This window comes from Lissotriton vulgaris, chromosome 8, assembly GCF_964263255.1.
Source record: "Lissotriton vulgaris chromosome 8, aLisVul1.2, whole genome shotgun sequence".
NCBI lineage: Eukaryota > Metazoa > Chordata > Amphibia > Caudata > Salamandridae > Lissotriton > Lissotriton vulgaris.
The window spans coordinates 341,244,933-341,263,951 of record NC_141696.1 but is presented as its reverse complement, the minus strand read 5'-3'; the positions used below and the strand labels follow the sequence as shown (position 1 = coordinate 341,263,951).

Genomic DNA, 19,019 nt, shown 5'->3' with positions numbered 1-19,019 from the left:
ACGAATCGATTCACAAGGAGGGTAGTGTTAGTTTAAGACTTAAACTTCAAGTGTTATTGTTTGCCTCAAGACATATTCAGTTATTCAGGCACTACTTCAGTAAACTGCCATGTTCGAATGAATACACTGTTGCCGTTCTTAGGTCACGTATGCTGTAGGTTACCAAAGAAGCCCACTGCCGTGAACAAAACCTTGCTGTAAAATGTACACATGGCTAGTTTACCTATATAGAACGGAGATTTTACGAATCCGCTTTCATATGATTCACTGCAATAAATCACTTTAATGCACTGTACTATGTTGATACTTCAGACCGATCATTCATAAAGCATATGGTTTAAAGTCTTAGATGTTCTAGTAAATATAATTTTGGGAATTTATAAACCATTTTGCAGCTGTTTTTGTGTTCTTGAAATCTGCACACACGTAGAGCTGGGCCACAGAATGCTGTTTTAATCTGCATAATGTTGCAGGTTACAGTCCTGTTCACTTGCATGGTATAAATTACACCCGACTAGTATGACCTATTCTTTAACCATTGATTAGTGTATTTATTGCACATTGAATGACCGAATGCTTTTAATTCGTTATGCTAAACATGTAATTTTGTTCTGCCTTCCAGGGCCTTCACAAAGGTCAGAGTTCACATTTGGCAGGTCCCAATGGTGAACGACCTCTCTCTTCCACTGGGCCTTCCCAGCATCTCCATCGAGCTGGCACTGGTATTTCAAATCAGGTTGGAAATTCTACCATGCCTAGCAATTCATTAACACAGGGGGCTGCTCTCAATCACCTTTCCTCTCACACTGCTACCTCAGGTGGACTCCAAGGCGTTTCCTTAACCAAAGAGAGCAAGCCTTCAGTTAACTCGTCTTCAGTGCCTGAAACAAAAAGGCATTCTGAATTGACGCCTAACAGCACTGCCAGTGTGGAGGGACTTCCTAATCATGTCAATCAGGTGACTATAGATGCTGTTTCTAGCCCTAACCATGGAGATCCGAAGTCACCAGGTTTACTTAGTTCAGACAATCCTCAGCTCTCTGCCTTGTTGATGGGAAAATCCAGTAACAATGTGGGTGCTGTATCTTGTGACAAACTCAATAACATTCATCCAGCTGTTCATACAAAGACTGAGAATTCTCTCGCTTCATCACCTTGTTCAGCCATGTCCACGGCGACACCTTCTCCAAAATCTATCGAACAGACTACCACTAACAGTGTTACAAGCCTTAATAGCCCTCATAGTGGACTAATTACAATGAATGGAGAGGTTTTGGAGGACTCTCAGAGCCCCATGAAAACTGAACCTCCTCAATTTTACCATAAACACAATCTTCAGACTACACCATCACTGTATGTTTCCATATATCCCAACTCCATAGAGGTTTTAAAAGCCTGCAGGTAAGTGAATTTTGTAACTAGTCGTTATGCAATTATTCTTGACTTGCTTTAAAATATAAACAAAACCTTGTATTTTCTAGCCATTACGACTGTCTGCTAATTACACAGGAAACGTTGGTTGTTTTTCTGTCCTTTTAATTTGAGAGATTTTTTAGTAGAATCTAAGATGTTAACCTTTTTTTCTAACACAATTGAGAGCAAGATTTATTTTTTCCAACAGACAGACTTGACACGTTCCTGGAATGTTGTCACAACGTGAAATTGTTGAACGTATGGCCTCTGCTGTTCAGAGATTACAAAAACATGCTGTACAGATCATTAAGTTTCAGTTTAGCAAAGCAGTCTCTTTAAAGGTGAAGTGTTATTTAGTATGAAAGCTAAGTAGAAGCAGTAGTGGAGTAGCTTGTGTGGCAGTTGTTATGACTTAAAGTTGCAAAAGAGGCCTACGTTTTATGAACCCTACGTTTTTAAAGGTTGGTGTTGCGAATAACCAGAGGTTGACAGATGAGCAGTAAAAACTGTAGGATAATTGTGCAGTTTGAAAAGCTCTATGCTCATTTCTCTTTCTTTTAATTGTTTTGTTACATATTTGATGATGGCTAAAAGAAAGCCCGTGGTGATTTTAAAGATATAATTTGAAAAAAGGTTAATGCTTGATTCATCATGATGCAGCTGAATTTTGGATAGATGTAATTAACAATTTGGCAAGTGTTGAGCAAGAAGTAGTGGTGTTTTAACTAAGGTATTACAGGTGAGTTCATGAGCATTTAAATAACAGCCTATTGCAAACTGAGTAGGAAGGTAATTTGGCCTGATGTAACTGAGCAAAGGTGATAACACTGAGGGAGCACAACTGATAGCACTGAGGTACCCAATTGTGTTCTAATTTAACAAGTGTTCCAGAAGCACTGACTGACAAATCTGAGTAATTAAACAACGATTGTAACTTATCACACTTGAAAATTCTAATATTTACAAGAATTCCATTTATTATATCAGAAAGATTTTTGTTCCATACTGTTATAAAGTTAAATGATTTAGAATACATTATCAACTTATATATTCAAATTATAGCATATAAGATTTCCATTTTCTGCTGTACCTAGAAGCAGGAATTGTGCGAAAACCCAGTGCCTCACCTGACATATCTATCGTAAATCTCCAATACTGGACTTGCGTAAGGCTAGCCATTCTAAGAAGCCCAGTGAATAGTGCCAAAGAGCTTTCAAATGAATTGTTGTAGCAAAGGCTTGCTAATGCAGCTGACGCAGGATGTGTTAAATGCTACATAAAAAACATGATTGAAGAAAATAATGCCCATATCAGTTCTTGTGCCTGTGAATATCCCAATATGAGTCCTGCGCATGTGTGACTCCTTCATATGATATAAGCGTAGTGATTCCGCCTTATTCTCTCATGGTCCCCACAATGCTTAGAGGTGGCAGAAAGACATATGCAAACCTTTACTTAAAATAGGTATATACCATCACTGTTTTTTGCTCTGCTCTCAATATCTTTCTGGGATTGCAAACGTTTATGCTTAATGACATTTAACTTACTTTTGGCAGGGAATGCCGTCAACATGTTTAGTGAGTGCTGGTAACACTGTCTGGGACTGATAATGAAATGACTGCCAGCAACGGTTACACTGATTCATCTGCTATTACTAATGCCTAGGAGTTTTGCCTCACTTCTCAGTTCACTGCACTTATACTGCAGTCATCTTATCTTAATTCTTTTCACGGAGCTACAGTGTTTTTACTTCAACTTCCAACAACTTGCCTGCATCTTCCCCTGCCACTCGTTTGTTGTGTAGAAGAGTTAATCTAACCAGATGAAAAGTCTAAACCTTGGGTGGATGACTGGTGTAGCCACAAGCGTTGATGCCATGCGCACACAGCAGTTGGTCAATGTAGCTTAGACATGCCAATATGTGAAATGAATCCCTCTATAGGGCCTACGAAAATTAATGTTAGCAATGACTTCGGAAAGGTATCTAGATTAGTTTTTAAAAAGAAAAGTAGCACTGGCCTCTCATTGGACATAGAGTGCAATATGCTAATTAGTAGTGCTTATCGTTGAAATAAAACGATTGTATATCGGTTTAGCAGAAATACATCTTTTTGAAATCTTCAATTGACCGTACATAGACTTCCAGTTTCGACATTAGTTTGAATAGGGGGTCACATTTTTAGCGAAAGATGAATATTTCAGTGGGTGAACTGCCCTTCTCCAGCTGTCCCTAACATATACAGTGTCTGGTTTGACATGCTCATAATGGGAATTAAGAGACAAGTCCACACTGCTCCCTCCTCTGTATCCCACCTACCTAATACAAATATAAAATTCTAGAGCCTTCACAAGGCTACCTTTTGTGCCCCCAAACTGAGTGTCATGCATAGCAATATTGTTAAGAGGCTGTAACAATTGTTGTATTGGAAGTTGATGTTAGATTTATTTTTTTAAAGCAATTTGTCTGTTGGCATCACAACTGTCTCGTTCCATAGCTTCTCATCCAATTGGTTTTGTTGTATCTATAGGGCACCAGTATTCTTTTTCTCAAAGCATGATCAACAGCAAAACTATTTATGTGCTTGACAAGACATGTTACAAGCAATAGTTTGCAGACAGCTGCTCAAGTTGGCTAGCATGAACACAATCGTGAGTCTCGGTCAAAAATCTCTTACCTTGCCTCAATTGTTTTTTTGTCAAACACTGCTCAATTCGTTTGTTGAGGGACAGTCTGCAAATGTTTGATTCAATTTTTAATTCTCCTTGTCTGCTATATTTTTTACTTCAGGCATTTGCATAAAAATGGCTTATCGAACAGTAACATTTTGTTGGATAAATGCCCGCCTCCACGTCCTCCACCTCCACCATATCCTCCTTTGCCAAAGGACAAACTGAATCCACCTACACCTAGTATTTATGTAAGTATACAGTATTTATGGATTTTACTATATTTCTGTCGAACAATTCTCTTTATTAGGATGAAACTAGGCGTGTGCACAGGTAACACCTTCAGCCAGAGGCCAGCAGCATTTGTCATGTGCCAGAGATACTCAGCCTTGTGCCTATACAACCCGGTGGCGAGCATCCAAATAGGGTTTTGTATTTGAAATAAACAAGGAAAAGATCTGACCAACAGGGCGATCAAGGTGATTGCAACGAACCTTGATTTTACTATATTTCTGTCGAACAATTCTCTTTATTAGGATGAAACTAGGCGTGTGCACAGGTAACACCTTCAGCCAGAGGCCAGCAGCATTTGTCATGTGCCAGAGATACTCAGCCTTGTGCCTATACAACCCAGTGGCCGGTGGCGAGCATCCAAATAGGGTTTTGTATTTGAAATAAACAAGGAAAAGATCTGACCAGCAGGGCGATCAAGGTGATTGCAACAAACCTAAACTAGAAAAAGGCAACTGAACCCCCCCCCCCGTAATCTCCTCCGCACCAAGGTTGATTTAGTGCCGGTGATGAAGGGCGGTTCCGAGTGGTGACTGATGGGTACCTTAGACCATGAACCAGGGTGTCTTTGGTTACCACCATTCTCACTTAGTTGGTAGGTTTTTGTGCTTCCTGGTGACTTGCACTGTTAACTCACTGTACCTACAGACCCTCTGGAACTCTTTTGTTGCTATATATTGTTAGGGAATGTTCCCAGAGTTTAGGTCTTTAAATATTCCCTTGGGTCCCCAATCTGATCGGTGTGTTGTTGTTGTTTCAAGATAAAAGGGCCCACAAATCAGCATAAATATCTATTCTATGAACACTCATCATTGACATGCGCTCCATAGCCAGTGTCTCCCTCATCCTCCAAAAAGAAGTGATCATGTATTGTCTCGATCCCCCTAGAGTTCTAACAGGACCTGTCTAGCGGAATTTAGTGCAGTAGGGATCTGCCTGCCCTGTAGCAAGCGCAGGGGGAAGTTCAGAGGATTGGATAGACCTAAGAGTGAATACGCTGGGAAGTGCGGGAACAGCGATACCAAAAGCTCACACACCCGCCAGCAAAGTGTTGAGCGATCTCTATTCCAATTGTGTATTCGGGTTGGGGTTAAATACCAGTAGGAGGGGATTTCGTAAGCCGCCTCCGGACCCGTCATGTCATGTTGTGTGATGTGCCCTAAAGTGGATATCCTGCCATTCTTAATCCCACGATCGGTGCCATCGGAGAAGGGAATGTTTTGAGGCCGTGTTGTAAAGCCACCGCTGTGACCAGCGAGGAATAGAGCCCCCATGCTCTGCGTCTGCAGGGAGCCACCTATTGCCTAGTCCATAAAGGACCAGTGCTTTTACGAAAGCGGGCGGTTCCATTCAGGTATGATGCGTTGTTGGGAGGCCTGAAAATATCTATCTCTCAGGGGAAGCCCCATACCACCCTCCACTTGAGATCTAGTGATAAGTTGGAGGGGAATGTGAGGATGTTTGCCCTCCCAGACAAAATGATTGACAGCATGTTGCAAGTTCCAAAGAAGCGGCAGAGGAGGAGTTAGGGGTATGGTCGGGAAAATATATAAGATAGGCACTAGCACTGTCATCTTGACACCTGCGATTCTTCCCGCCCACGATACGCCGGCGCATTTCCAGGTGACTAGCGTCTTGGTGGTTTGATCCAGGAGTGGGCCATAGTTTGCCGTGAGTGTCCTCTCTCGTGGGGGCTAGGAGGATACCCAGGTAGAGGGTCATGTCTGTCACCCACTCAAAGGGAAATTGTGCCAGCAGGGTCGCGAATAGGGCTGGGGTATTTGACATGTTGAAGATGTGTGATTTGCTGAGGTTCACCCTCAACCCAGAGACATTGCTAATGTCATTAAGTTCCTCCACCAGGGCGAAAAGGAGGATGCTGGGTTTTGTCAGCGACAGTACGACAGTCAGCGTACATGCTGTTCGTATGGGTATCAGCTCCCAGCCGAATCCTCTAGATCTGCGAGTTATCGCATGTTCGCTGCACCATGGGCTCCATATAGAGTGTGAAGAGTACCGGAGAAGGGGGCAGCCCTGCTGTGTTCATCTTAGTATGGGGAAGGCGGTTGTTGAGAGACAATTAACCCTACTGTTGCCCCAGGAGCGTCGTAGATGCAGCGCATCCAATCTATGAACCTGTCCCCAAACCCGAAGCATGGCAAATAAGTATAACCAGTGCACCCTGTTGCATGCCTTCTCAGCGTCGACAGAGAGGAGGGCCTCTTTTTGAGAGTGTTGAATAAGGTCAGTGTACTGAATGAGGCGCTTAGTGTTATCCCTGCATTCTCTCAATGGGATAAACCCGACCTGATTCGGGTCAACCAGACCCAGCATGAGTGTATGGAGCCGAGTAGGCAGTTTTGCGTCCGTGTTGAGCAGAGAGATACCCACATACCAGTATGACCCACATTCCTAAGGATCTTTATGAGGCTTCAGGATAACTGAGATGGATGCCTCTGACCTAGTCGGGCAGGCGCCCGGACTCCAGGAATGAGTTGAATAGCCTGGCCAACAGGGTGCTAAGTTCTGACAGAACTTCTTGTAGAACAGTGGGGAAAAGCCTTCAGGGCCTGGTGCTTTGGAAGGCTTGAGGTGGGCGATCACTGCGATCATCTCCTCAATTTGAATGGGACGCTCTAACCTGGAGGCAGTCTCCGGCGGGATCCTTGCTAGCTGTACGCCCCCCCGGAAGGACTCAATGTCGCCAGAGAGAGCGTTAGTCCTTGCGTAGAGCTTGCAATAGAAACCCTGGAAGGCCTCTGCAATCTTGGGGTCGAAATAGATCTCTACCCCAGTAGGGGTGTGTATTGGGCCAATAGAACCTGAGATCGCCCTATTGCGCAGCCTATGCTCTAGCGTACGTCCCAATCGATCTCCACTTAAAAAAAAAACAAATGTCTGAGGCGTAGTAAGGCGTATTCCACCCAGTCGATATCCAAGCATCGCAGCATTAGGCGTTGTTTTTCTAAATCCCTCCACACCCGAGGAGCGTCTGTGCGTTTGTGTATCGCCTCCAATTCCGTAACTGCTGCCAACGTTTATCACAGTGCAATTTATTCTCTGCTGCCGAGATGGCTGTAAACTCCCCCCTGAGAACCAACTTCAGCACCTCCCATACCGAAGCAAGACAGGTCTCTCCATGATCATTTATTTGAAGGTAGTCAGTAAAAGTGGCGTCAATCTCTTCCACTGTCTGCTCAGACTGTAACATGGCGTCCCGCAGTTGCCAGTTCGAAGGGCAATGGTAAAGGCCGCTCATGTTCAGATTAAGCTTGATGGGAACGTGGTCCGACAAGGAACGGGGCACGATATCTGCGTGTACTGCACAGGTGGTCAGGGCCGCTGTTGTGAGAAAGTGATGTATAAGGGCGCATGATTTGTGGGCAGCCAAGTTAAAGGTATAATCCCTGGTGGTGGGGTGCCGAAGCCTCCAAATATCGCTGATCGAACCATCTGCAAGCCATTGGAGCCCTGCTGCTGAGAATGCCCCTATCTGAGACGTGCCCCGACTCGACAAGTCCAGATCTGAATCCATTACTAAGTTAAAGTGTTGTTGTCCCGCCCGCCACCCCCTCTCCAATAAGTACGGTTGGGTCTGGAGAAGCTAGCACCGACGAGAGGGTGGCCATAATAAACCGTTCCTGATTGTTGTTTGGAGCATATAGTGTAGCTATTGTGAAGTGTACTGTGTCCCACTGAATCCTGAGCCCCAGTTCTCTTCCCTTTATTTTCATCAAAGTGGAGGTGACTTTACGGTGGAATCTCTGGGCCAGGAGAAGGGCTACCCTTTTTTTTTTCAGATGACAAATTACCATGGAAACCATCCAGAGCGCATGTGGTGGGTATCCTTAGCTAATAGATGTGTCTCCTGCAGCAGCCAGATGTCGCTACCAGAACGCTCCAGGAGAGAAAAGATCGCTCTGCGCTTCACCGGGCTATAGAGGCCTCGTACATTGATGTTTAAGATGCGTAAGGACGGTTGTTGGGCTATGGGACTTATAGTACTGCTTGGTCTGTGCAGCCAAGGGGTACCTAAGAAAAGTGAGGCCTGGTGCTTGTGAAGCTTTATCAGATTGGCATATGCTAGCGCTAAGCGGGAATACTGTTGCGAAGGATAGAGAAACAAAAGAAGACAGGAAAGAGCCTCAAAGCAAAACTTAATAAACATAAGTATACAACTAAAGTTTGTCTGTTTGGCTCTGATGGGGCGAGTCAGCAAGCAGACATGAAGGGTCACCGTGACAGGAGAGTTTTTTCAAATATTCAGTCCACACCGCCACAGGCAGGGGTCGGCCGCCGCTGTATTAGGTACTGACAAGACCCCCATGCGCATCTCTGGCAGGGTCGCCAAGGTCTCAGAGCACACCTGGCGAAGTAGAGTTCCCTGAAAGTGCCTGCAGGGCCGCCTGTCTCTTTGCATATGGTGAATGGATCAAGCTTCGTTTGGGCCTGGGCGTTCCCAACTTGTTGTTGTGACTTTTTACTTCTGGGAGAAGGGGCTCTGGCCCCGGGGCCATCAGGAGGGTCGATCTGAAGCAGGACTCAGGCTTCCTTGAGGGATCTGATTTGATGTACTTGACCTTCAAGGCGGAAGATGATGCAAAATGGGTGGCCCCATGAGTAGGGGATACCAGCTTTACGTAGATGGTCTGTCACAGGGCAAAAGTCTCTGCGTTTCTGAAGAGTAAGCGGGAGAGAGCCTGCTATAACACCAGCGTATGACCTCAAGGCTGGATCGGTGTACTTCTCTTGCTTTGTTGAGGATATCTTCCTTCATCTGAAAACCGTGCACACAAATTAAAATGTCTGCAGGGTCGTGCTTTCCCCACTCTAGGGGGGCCGGCCCAATGGTCCCGATCCAGCTGCAGCGTCGTCTCATCAGTCTGGCCCAGGATGTGGCGGACGGTGTCCAAAGCGGGACCCCCAGAGGTTGGACCCTTATGCGTTCAGAGGAACTCCTGAATATGGATGATGTTCCTTCAGGAACTGTTCTCCAGGTCCTCGCTGTGGGCCTGCAGATCCCAAGTGCTGTTCCTTGAATCGCAGAACTTCCTGCTGCATCCATTCTACGTCCTCTCCCTGACTTGTTTCTCTCTCCTCTAAGGCGGCCACCCTGTCGCCCACCTTTTCGATGTCTTGCCATGCCTCTTGGCGATCCGCTGCCAGCTCAGTTCTCATGGCTTGTAGGTCACCCCGAAAGGAAGTAAGAGGGACTCCTAGAAACATGTCCTTCATGAGCGATCCTTCTTGGTTCGGTTTGTCGGCGTCTCGTAGCCTTGCACTGGGGGCTCCGTCGGCAGGCCTGCCTCCTCACCAGCGCTAGTGCTGCAAATCCTTTCCTCCTGCGAGCAGCTTGTCGTGTGTGGGGGCCTGGTACTACGGCCCTGTATAGCTGCTGGGTCTAGGGAAGTCTCAGTCGAGCCCGGGCGCAGCCAGTGCTGGCAAACAGTGCTATGTATGATGGCTGTCGTTGGACAGAAGTGCCGCGGGGAACCCGCCCAGCACGTGGACTGGACCCAGTTGCCGGAGCAGACAGCACCTGGGTGGCTTAATCACCTTCTTCCCTCAGTGTGCCCAGGGTGAGTCTCCCTCACCCTGCCAGTGAAGCGACTTTAACCCCAAGCACAGACCACAGATTGCTGAGAGCAGATCGGACCTCAGCGTGGCTAATGTCTAGCATGGGGCTCAAATACTCTTGACTGCACCAGTCATGCATCCGCCAGCGCTAGTGTATCAGTTGGATCCACTGTCCTGAACTCCACATCCACCGGAATCGTAAGTAGGCGGAGGGCCCTGTTGCTTCGCAGTGACCAATTCCCTGCTCTAGGGGGATCAGGGCTTCGCAGCTCTTCCAATTGACGCGGCCAATCAGCGTTGCAACTGGTAGACGCTAAGCAATGGGTGCCCAGGCGGCCACCTCCCGCCTGTGTCCCTCCGTGCAGCTATCCTGGTGAGAAACAGGGAGGGGGGGGTTGGAGGTTTAAGACATCTGTGGAGTCCCGCTGCGCTTCTTCAAGAGTCTCGGTGCGGGAATTGGGTGGCGGGTGCTTTGCTTTCTATGGCTCCTTCCAGAGGCCTCAGGGTTCATGACAGGGCAGAGTGCCCCAGGCCGACCCGCCCAAGCTCCCTTGTCCCCCAAAGTCAGGCCGCAACAGCCCCCGCCGGATCCACCTGCTGAAGGCAGCCACACATGTCTGCTGATGCCATATCTCGCTCTCTCTCTCTTTCTCTCTCTCTCTCTCTCTCTCTCTGCCACCTGGACAGCAGGTGGGTGCGCGCGACCGCAGCCCCAGGGCATGCTCCTTCTGCCCCGCTAGCCTCATATCTCCCGCAAGGCAAACTCACTTGAAAGCGTGGGGCCTGCATCTCGCTGAAGGTCGCGGCACACTGTCCCGGCCTAGACCGCTGTCTGCGAGCTGCGCCCAGGCTCTGCTGTTGTGCACTCTTCGGGTCAGACCACTCACTCACAGTGATCGCCGTACCTCCTGCCGGTAGCATACCGCTTCAGGTTCGAGAGTCTGGTGACAGTATGCTGAAAACAGGGCTATTGGTGGAGGCAGCACGGAGGGCTCACGAAAGACGTCCTAGCCGTCCGCCATCTTGGCCACGCCCCTACTATATTTTTTTAAGTACACACAATCCTGTTTTGGTTTTACAAATTTGTTGTTTAATGCATTGACTTTGTTATTAATGTGTTTTTCCTGTGATTTGCCTACTCTGTCATGTGTTAAATGCCAGAAGTAATACAAATACTATATTTCACAACTTAAATATTTACTTTTTTTGTTCTATCATTTGTAAGCACACATGATAAAGATCCTCCATTAATTGTTTTAAGGATGTGACATTTTGCTTAAATATATGTACATGTCACGTGACCCATGTGTTAAATGTGAGAAACACTCTTATCTAAGAAAAAGCTACAGATTCTGGCTACCCTGGCCTTCAGGTGCTCCAGCAATTAAAAAGGCAAAAGTGGTGTTTTTTGGCCATCTAATGCACCTTTGGAAAGTGAAGGATAGGCAGAGGTGTGGGAAAGAAAGCTTGTTTGGATCCACTGCAAGAGTCAAGTCTGCTTTCATTTTATGATGCTTTGTTTCATTTCATTAGAAATGTTTACATATGATCTTCAGTTTTCTACAGTATAAAGACTAAGTAGTTTAAACATTGAAAAGATGAGATTGTTTTATTGCAATTTTTTTTCTTTTTACTTTGCTGGTGTTTTGCAACATGCAGCACTCGTTTAAAGAAAATGTTGCCAATAGACGACAATTACATTGGCATTGCAGATAATTGTCTCAAAATGTGTATTTTCTTTTAATGCTTTGGTTGCAGCTGCAACAAGATGGAAATGCAGCATTTTACCATGTTGATCAGCCCCCTAGTGTACAGATGGATCACAAGCAATTACAGAGGAGGTATAGTTAACTATTACTACACAATTGCTACACTATTATTGGTATCATCCAATAAAGTCCTCCGAGACAGGCTGGTCTTTTAATCATGCACATCTGATAGATATCTAGCCACAGATTCCTTACCTTTGAACTTCCCAGGTGTCAGATCTGCATTTGGAAGATTTTTTTGGAACAGTACACATGCACGCCAATAGGTGGCGTTGGCTGACTCCGCGGGACGTCGGCGTCATCCACTAGGCGACACATCAGCGTGACTTTGTCTACCTTTTTCAGTTAGACGGAATCCATCATGTCTAAAAAAGACTTTGGGATTCAAACCGTGTGGTGCCAGCCACCAATCCATGCCGGTCACGAATCCCCACTTAGTGTCTTTGGTGCCTGGAGCGCGACCACGACCCTAAGTTGTGCTCAGACTTCTGGGACATGGCTCCTAAAGCTTTGAGGGAGTGGTCCCTAAAGCTGCTTGTGGCCTGACATCAGGGTGCCTCACAGGTCTACTTGGATGTCGTGTTCTCGGTCTCAGTCGAGAGGAAGGTCTGAGCACCACTCAGGGGCTCCAAGTCTTCGTCCTCCCATTTGAAGTCCTTCAAAGTGGTCAGCTAAGAAGCACCACGAGAAGCACAAGAAGTCGAAGCGTTTTAAGACTTCACCAAGTCGGTGACCTGACGGAGGAGTCTTGACGTTCGAACCCTCCTTCTGCAGAATGTGCTAGGGTCAGCTCAACACGTCCCACCCTTTCTGGGACTGTGAGTGACTCCCGCCCAGTTACTAGTTTTATGACGCCAAGTGTGCCATTGTTGGGTGACATGACCCTGCCTGCTCGCCTTCAAGCCCTGCAGGATCAGCAGGAGGAATCCCATTGGGTTTCGAGCCGGCGGCTCCGGACCCTGTGCCCATGGCTTCTCATGGATCCGTTCCCGGAACAACGAGCTTGCCTCTCATCAACCTTGTCCATGCAAATCAGTCTGACCCTGTGCCTCATGGGAACAGTCCAGCCTGAACTGCCAAGCCAAGCCTTCCCTGGACCGGAAACAAGCTTCCTAGGACCGGTTTCTGGCATTACAGCCGTCTTCAGCCAGGCTTGCTTGAATCCAGTGGCAAAGTGAGCATGGGACTCACGTCTGAGCATACCCTGCCCACTTATGGCGAACAAAGCGGTACAAAAGTGGGTGGTGATGGGCGGAGCATCTGAACCATTCAAACACTCACACCCAGTCAACAGATCTGGGTTTAATCCATCACCGTTCTTTAGCTCACTCTGCCACCCCAGTTCAGACATGGCCATATGCAAATCAGTCTGACCCTGTGCCTCATGGGAACAGTCCATAAAACACATCAATTACCTGGAAATAAACAGTATTCCTAGCATTGAAAGCATTCCAGAAACACATTTGCAAGAGGACTGTCTTCATTCAAACAGACGACACCACCACAATGTTTTACCTCAACAAAGAGGGAGGTACAAAATCATTCCCGCTAAGTAAACTAGCACAACAGATCTGGCTATAGCAAATTTCTCAAAGGATCAATCTGCAAACAATACACCTACCAGGAATATAAAACATAAGAGCAGATCTACTGAGCAGGCAGAACTGCTCCCACAAGTGGGAATTGAAGCACAAGACAATACAATACATCTTCAAACTCTGGGAGACCCCAGAGATAAAGCTGTTTACTACAATACAGAACAAGAAATGTCAATTCTTTGCCTCGAGGTTTCTTCACCACCTGTCAAGAAGGAATTCCCTGTCACTAGATTGGTCAGGGACATTTGCATACGCTTTTCCACCAATACCTCTAATCCAAAGAGACCTGGAAAAAGGGATAAACCGAATTCTTATTGCTCCACAATGGGCCAGATAAACATGGTACTCACGTCTGCTAGAACTGTCTAAAGGATGAATAATCCAACTCAGAGCGGACAAGGACCTTCTCATAATGCAACAGGGCCAAATCTTCCAACCGGAGCCAGCGACGCTACTCCTTTCGGCCTGGCACCTAAATACGTAGAGTTTGGTCACCTAAACGCGCCTCTGCGAACAATGAAAATTATAAAGGAAGCCAGAAAACAAACGACATGACAATGCTATGCCGCTAAATGGAAGCAGTACACCACTTGGTGCACAGCAAACAACCAAATTAACTCACCACACAAACAGTGATCATATAACTTCTAGACAGTCGCATCAACTACTCAAGCATAAAGATTCGCCTCTGTCATCGCAATTTACACCAGGGGAAAGTCATGCAAAAGCTTCTTCAGAAGACTTGTCATACAAAGGTTCTTTGAGGGGGCTAAAGGAATTGCTCTTGAAGGACAGCTCCAGCCCCCATGTGGAGTTTAAATACAGTCCTCACACAACTTATGACAGAACAATTTGAGCCTATGCATAAGGCAGACCTCCAGCACATCACTCTAGACAGCATTTCTAATTGCCATTACATCCTTAAGAAGAGTGAGCTCCAAGCGTTAACCATACAAGAACCTTACATGCAAATCCATAAGGACTAAGTTATCCTAAAAACGAATCCACAATATGTACCAAAAGTTTTGTCCAAGTATCACTTGAATCGAAGCATTTTCCTACCTGTCTTCTTCAAAGACTCTCAAACAAGAGGGGAAAGGAGCCTCCATACCCTGTATGTAAGGAGGGCTCTACTATACTATCTACAGACAACAGAACAAGTTCGCAAATGCAAACAGCTGTTTGTTGCCTACTCGCATACTAAAACAGACGCCTGTCACAAAAGCAACAATTTCACAATAAATAGTTCAAACCATCCAAGTATGCTACGCCACCGCAGGGAAAAGCCTAAGGGTACAACCAAGAGCTCACTCAATTAGAAAGAAAGGAGCAGCTCTTGCATTCATGACCAGTGTGCCCATAGACACTATATGTGCAGCAGCATGGGCATCCCCACACACTTTCACCAAACATTACTGTGTGGACATACAAATGAATAAGGCAGCACAAGTAGGACAAAGGGTACTTCAACACCTGTTTGGAAAGTCTTCCGCTTACCGCAGCCTCCCCAAGAAAGGAGAAACTGCTATGTAATCTGATGCACAGCATGTCAATCCAGAAAAGGATTCATGCTGCGACACGAAATGGTTACTAAACAGTAGGAGTAGGTTTGCAGCTTGAAGATTTTTCTGGATTCACATCCGACCCACCCAGCCTCCCCTACAAGGAATGCAAACGGGTGGAGAAACTTATCTAACAATTCTCCAAAGTGCCATCTAAAGAATTATAAGACTACAACACAGGGGAAAAAAAGAATCCGAAGATGGCTACCATGCACAACAACCTCCAGGGTACCATCCGACATCACGCAAGATACGTACCTGGAACCAAATGGTGGTCGAAAACACCCAGAGAAGGAAATAAATAATGTATTCCGGACCCAACCACTAGATGGCAGAATAATGCACAGCATGTGAATCAGAAAACTCTTTAAGCTGCAAAACGACTCCTACTGGTAAGTAACCATTTCAATACCAGTGGCTTGGATACCTCTTCAGAGCCTGGCATGCTTTGCCCTCCTAACCTGGCTTCGTAGGAGGGAGCTTCCTTTGCCCTGGTCGTGCTTAGGGCTGTAGAGTTCCTGGATCTGCAGCTTTCTACTGTGGAAGTCCAGACCAAGGTCTTGACGGAGATTCTGCAGCTTGGCATCTCCACTACAGAACCTTTGCTGCCATGACTGATGCTCTTCTGGGGACCTGGGCCAAACCCAGCACAAGGGCTCCTCTGAATAAAACAATCGCCCACCGCCCTGCACTGGATGACCCAGCTTTCCTCACCTGTCTCCCAACCCCGAGGGCTTGGTGGGCCACGCCTCAGCTTCCTGTGGCCTGTTCTTTTCAATAACCCCCCGGTAGGGAATCCAAAAGACTGGACAGCTTCATAAAGAATATTTTTTCTTCCTCCTGCCTAGGATTGCGGTCAGTAAACATTGTTTGCCTCTTGGGCAGTTAAAGGGATTTGGAGCACCCTGCTGACACGTCACAGCTGAATTACCTCATGCATCATGCCTCTTGGGCAGTTACTCACTTTCCCTATGGGAGACTGTTGCACAAGTGCTGCCACAAGTCCCGGAGGAGGCCTGGGCTGTGTATCCCCAAGCTGTTGCAGACCTGAGAGATGCACCAAAGTTTACTGTACGCTGTGGGTTTGACACAACAGATTTGCTTGGCGGAGCGATTTCCTAGATGGTGGCTGCTAGACTACACGCCTGGTTGAGAAAGTCTGTTTTCTCTGGGCATGTCCAAGCCAATCTGATGGACGTGCCCTTTGATGGCTCTTTTCACTTCGGAGATAGGGCGGACTCAGTGCTAGAGCTCTTCATAGTGTTGCGGCTAAAGCCAAATCCTTGGGCCTCTCTGTCATCCCGGCCTGCGTCTGGCTTTCGTTCTTTTCGGAAGGGGTTTCCAGCTGCACCAGCCCTATCCTAGCCAGAGGACCGTGCACAGGTTGCAAAGCTGTTCGCTTCCTTGAGCGCAGCTTGCCCCATCCTGTGGTCTGGGCGGCCGGAAGTCTGGTCAGGCCACAACCCCCCCCCCCCATCCCAACCGTCATTTTTCAAGTCCCCTATTGTACAAAGATTTCTGAAGGGGTTTATGCAATTGTTTTCCCCTTCCCCTTTCATAATGTGCCCCAGTGGGACCCTAACTTGGTTCTCACTTATCTCATGGGTACACCATCTTAGCCACTGCACAATTGCCCCCTCTGGCTGCTCACCATCAAAATAGCCTTTCAGTATTTAGTAGCAATAACTTCTGTCAGGAAAGTGAGCGAGTTGTAGACACTCTTATCCGCCTACTTACCTGACCGTCTTCCCAGACAAGCTAGTGCTCCACACTAGGGCTTCTTTTTTGCCTAAAGTAGCAACAACTTGGGCAATCAGACACCTTGCCCACCTTCTATGCTCCTCCGCATCTTTCTAAGGAAGAATAACTTCTGATGGATATATCACCGCGTGACGTCATCTGAGCCATAAGATGACCTTGAGCACATGCTGACGTCAGTTTCCTTTTTTCCGCACCTTTGAAGTGTAACTTTTTTCCCCAGGCTCTTCATTTCTGAGATTATCTTTGTTGCTGTTGTCGCAACATTTTAGCAGTCGAAACGGACTACTCTGAGGAAGTCTGATATCAAGCCACGCAAAGAATGTGGGGTCCAGATGTCCATGTGTGCAAGCGCATGAATCCAAAAGCTTTGAAGGTGATGAACGCCAAATTATTCATTGCCAAGCCCAAGAAGCATAAGAGAGGTCACATGAGGTCAAGGATCCGCTCGAAGTCGCTGACTCCACACACTTCAAAGTCTTCAAAGAAACAAAAGAAGAAGCGGAGTCATGGTTCTGTGTCGCTCTCCGAATGATGCAACTCCAAATTCAGTGTCCCAGACGTCATCGCAGGGATGAAATCTTAATCCTTCATCAGTGTTGACTTCTGCACCGTCTCCGGCTCTGAGGGCAGTGACTCCACTGTTGCCGAAGTCATCCACTCCACCTCTGGCTTTGAGGTCTCCGGAGCCACATACAGAGCCAAATGTATTGCCTCCCCGAATGGCTACAGAGCCTGTGGTACTGTATCCAACATATCCTGCTTTCCCGGCACCGGGATCGGATCTGTTGCATTTTTTAAATGCAATGTTTGGCTTGTTTGCCAGAGCAGCAAACCCTACTAGTGCACCTGTTGGCCCCATTGGTCCGTTGGCATATTCCCAGGGAGGTAATCACTTTCCCCAGGCCCTGCCCATGGCTTTCATGTCTTTAGCTCCAGGGAATTGACCTCTTCCGACGCTGAGATTTTTGATGCTGTTGCAGTCTTTGCCCTAGATGGTTCATCTTCCCAGCAACGTCTGGTTCTGAACTAGTGACACCTCTATGGGCTTTGACTCCTGTTTTCTGTGTACCTCACTTAACACAGATCCCGAAGTCACCGGCGCTGCGTCTAGATGAGGTGTCCGAGAGAGGCTCGAAGACTGTTGGAGGAAGAGTACCAGGAGAAACATATAGGAGCTGAGTAAGGAGAGATTGTAGATCCTGACCTGGATTATGAGGGTTTACGGGAGGCTAGTGGCCTGGACATCTCTCCTGAGTGGGAGCTATCATCACCCAAAGGTCTTGCCAATGCAGGAGGTGATCACATATCATGCTGTGATCAGAAAGGCTTCGGACCTCTTGGAGTTGCCTCTTCTACAGCAGAGTTGAGATCTAATATTCTGATGTAGTTGCTTCATTCCCATTCCTCTATTTCAGAACCTTTACCACCCTTCAATGAGGCGATGACAGAGCCCATTCTCGATGTCTGGCAGAAGCCAATGTCCACTCCAGCAGTATCCTGGACCATGGCAAGGAGGTACAAGGTGGCCCCGGTTGAGCCTGCTTTTCTGTCCACCAATCCTTCGCCAGAAAGCTCAGTGGTCCAGACTATGTGCTCTTCAAGGCTATCCGCAGGTTCCTTCGCAACTACGCCTGCAGATATGGAGTCAAAGCTCATGGAGCAATTGTCAAAGAAGGCTTTCTCGTGGGGGAGTATGGCTTTTAAGTCCACAAAGGTCACATGCCTTTTAGGTCACTACATCCGTGCCCTCATGGACTTGGCCAGGGAGGTTTTCTCAAAGTTGCACAAGGAGGTAAAAGAGCATTTCTCAGAGGTTTTGTTGGATGCCTGAGCTGCTGCCTGCCAAGTGATGCAATCTTGTCTGGACACAGGCAATTTGGTAGCCAGGGCGAATGGATCGTCTTTAACAACTTGGAGGCATGCATGGTTGCGTGGTTTGGGATATACGCCTGATGTCTAGGCTACATTGCTGCATTTGCCCTTCGATGGATCTTGTGTATTTGGGGCAAAAGCGGATTAGACGCTGCAGTGCTTGAAGGACAGTTAAAGCCACTGCAAGGTCTTTGGGGCTTCAATCTCAACCAAAGAGCTTTGGGTAGTTCTGCAAGTTTCGTGGCTTTGGAGGAAACTTGTCCTTTTTTTGCCAGGCAACAGCTGCTGCTGCAGCAGGCAAATCCCTTGTAAAGGTCCTGCAGGGGAAAGGGCAAAAGTAATCCCCCGCCTCCGGTGTGGCAGGAAAGCAGCTCCACCTCCACCATCCTAGAGCATACTTGTCTTGTGGGAGGACAGGTGTTCCATTTTCTACAGCATTGGAGGTCTGTTACTTCAGATCTCTAGGTGTTGAACATCATAGAGAATAGGTATTTCCTACCTGTCATTGC

General features: G+C 47.0%; 1 protein-coding gene across 1 annotated transcript in view; it reads left to right on the top strand.

Annotated features, from left to right (window-relative positions):
- The window catches only part of KDM6A (lysine demethylase 6A), a 789,178-nt gene that overhangs the window by 342,186 nt on the left and 427,973 nt on the right, over window positions 1–19,019 (top strand). The window contains exons 7-8 of the mRNA XM_086936102.1: window positions 623–1,401; window positions 4,202–4,331. Of these exons, the coding sequence (XP_086792228.1) occupies window positions 623–1,401; window positions 4,202–4,331 (909 nt within the window). The remainder of the gene's footprint in view (window positions 1–622; window positions 1,402–4,201; window positions 4,332–19,019) is intronic.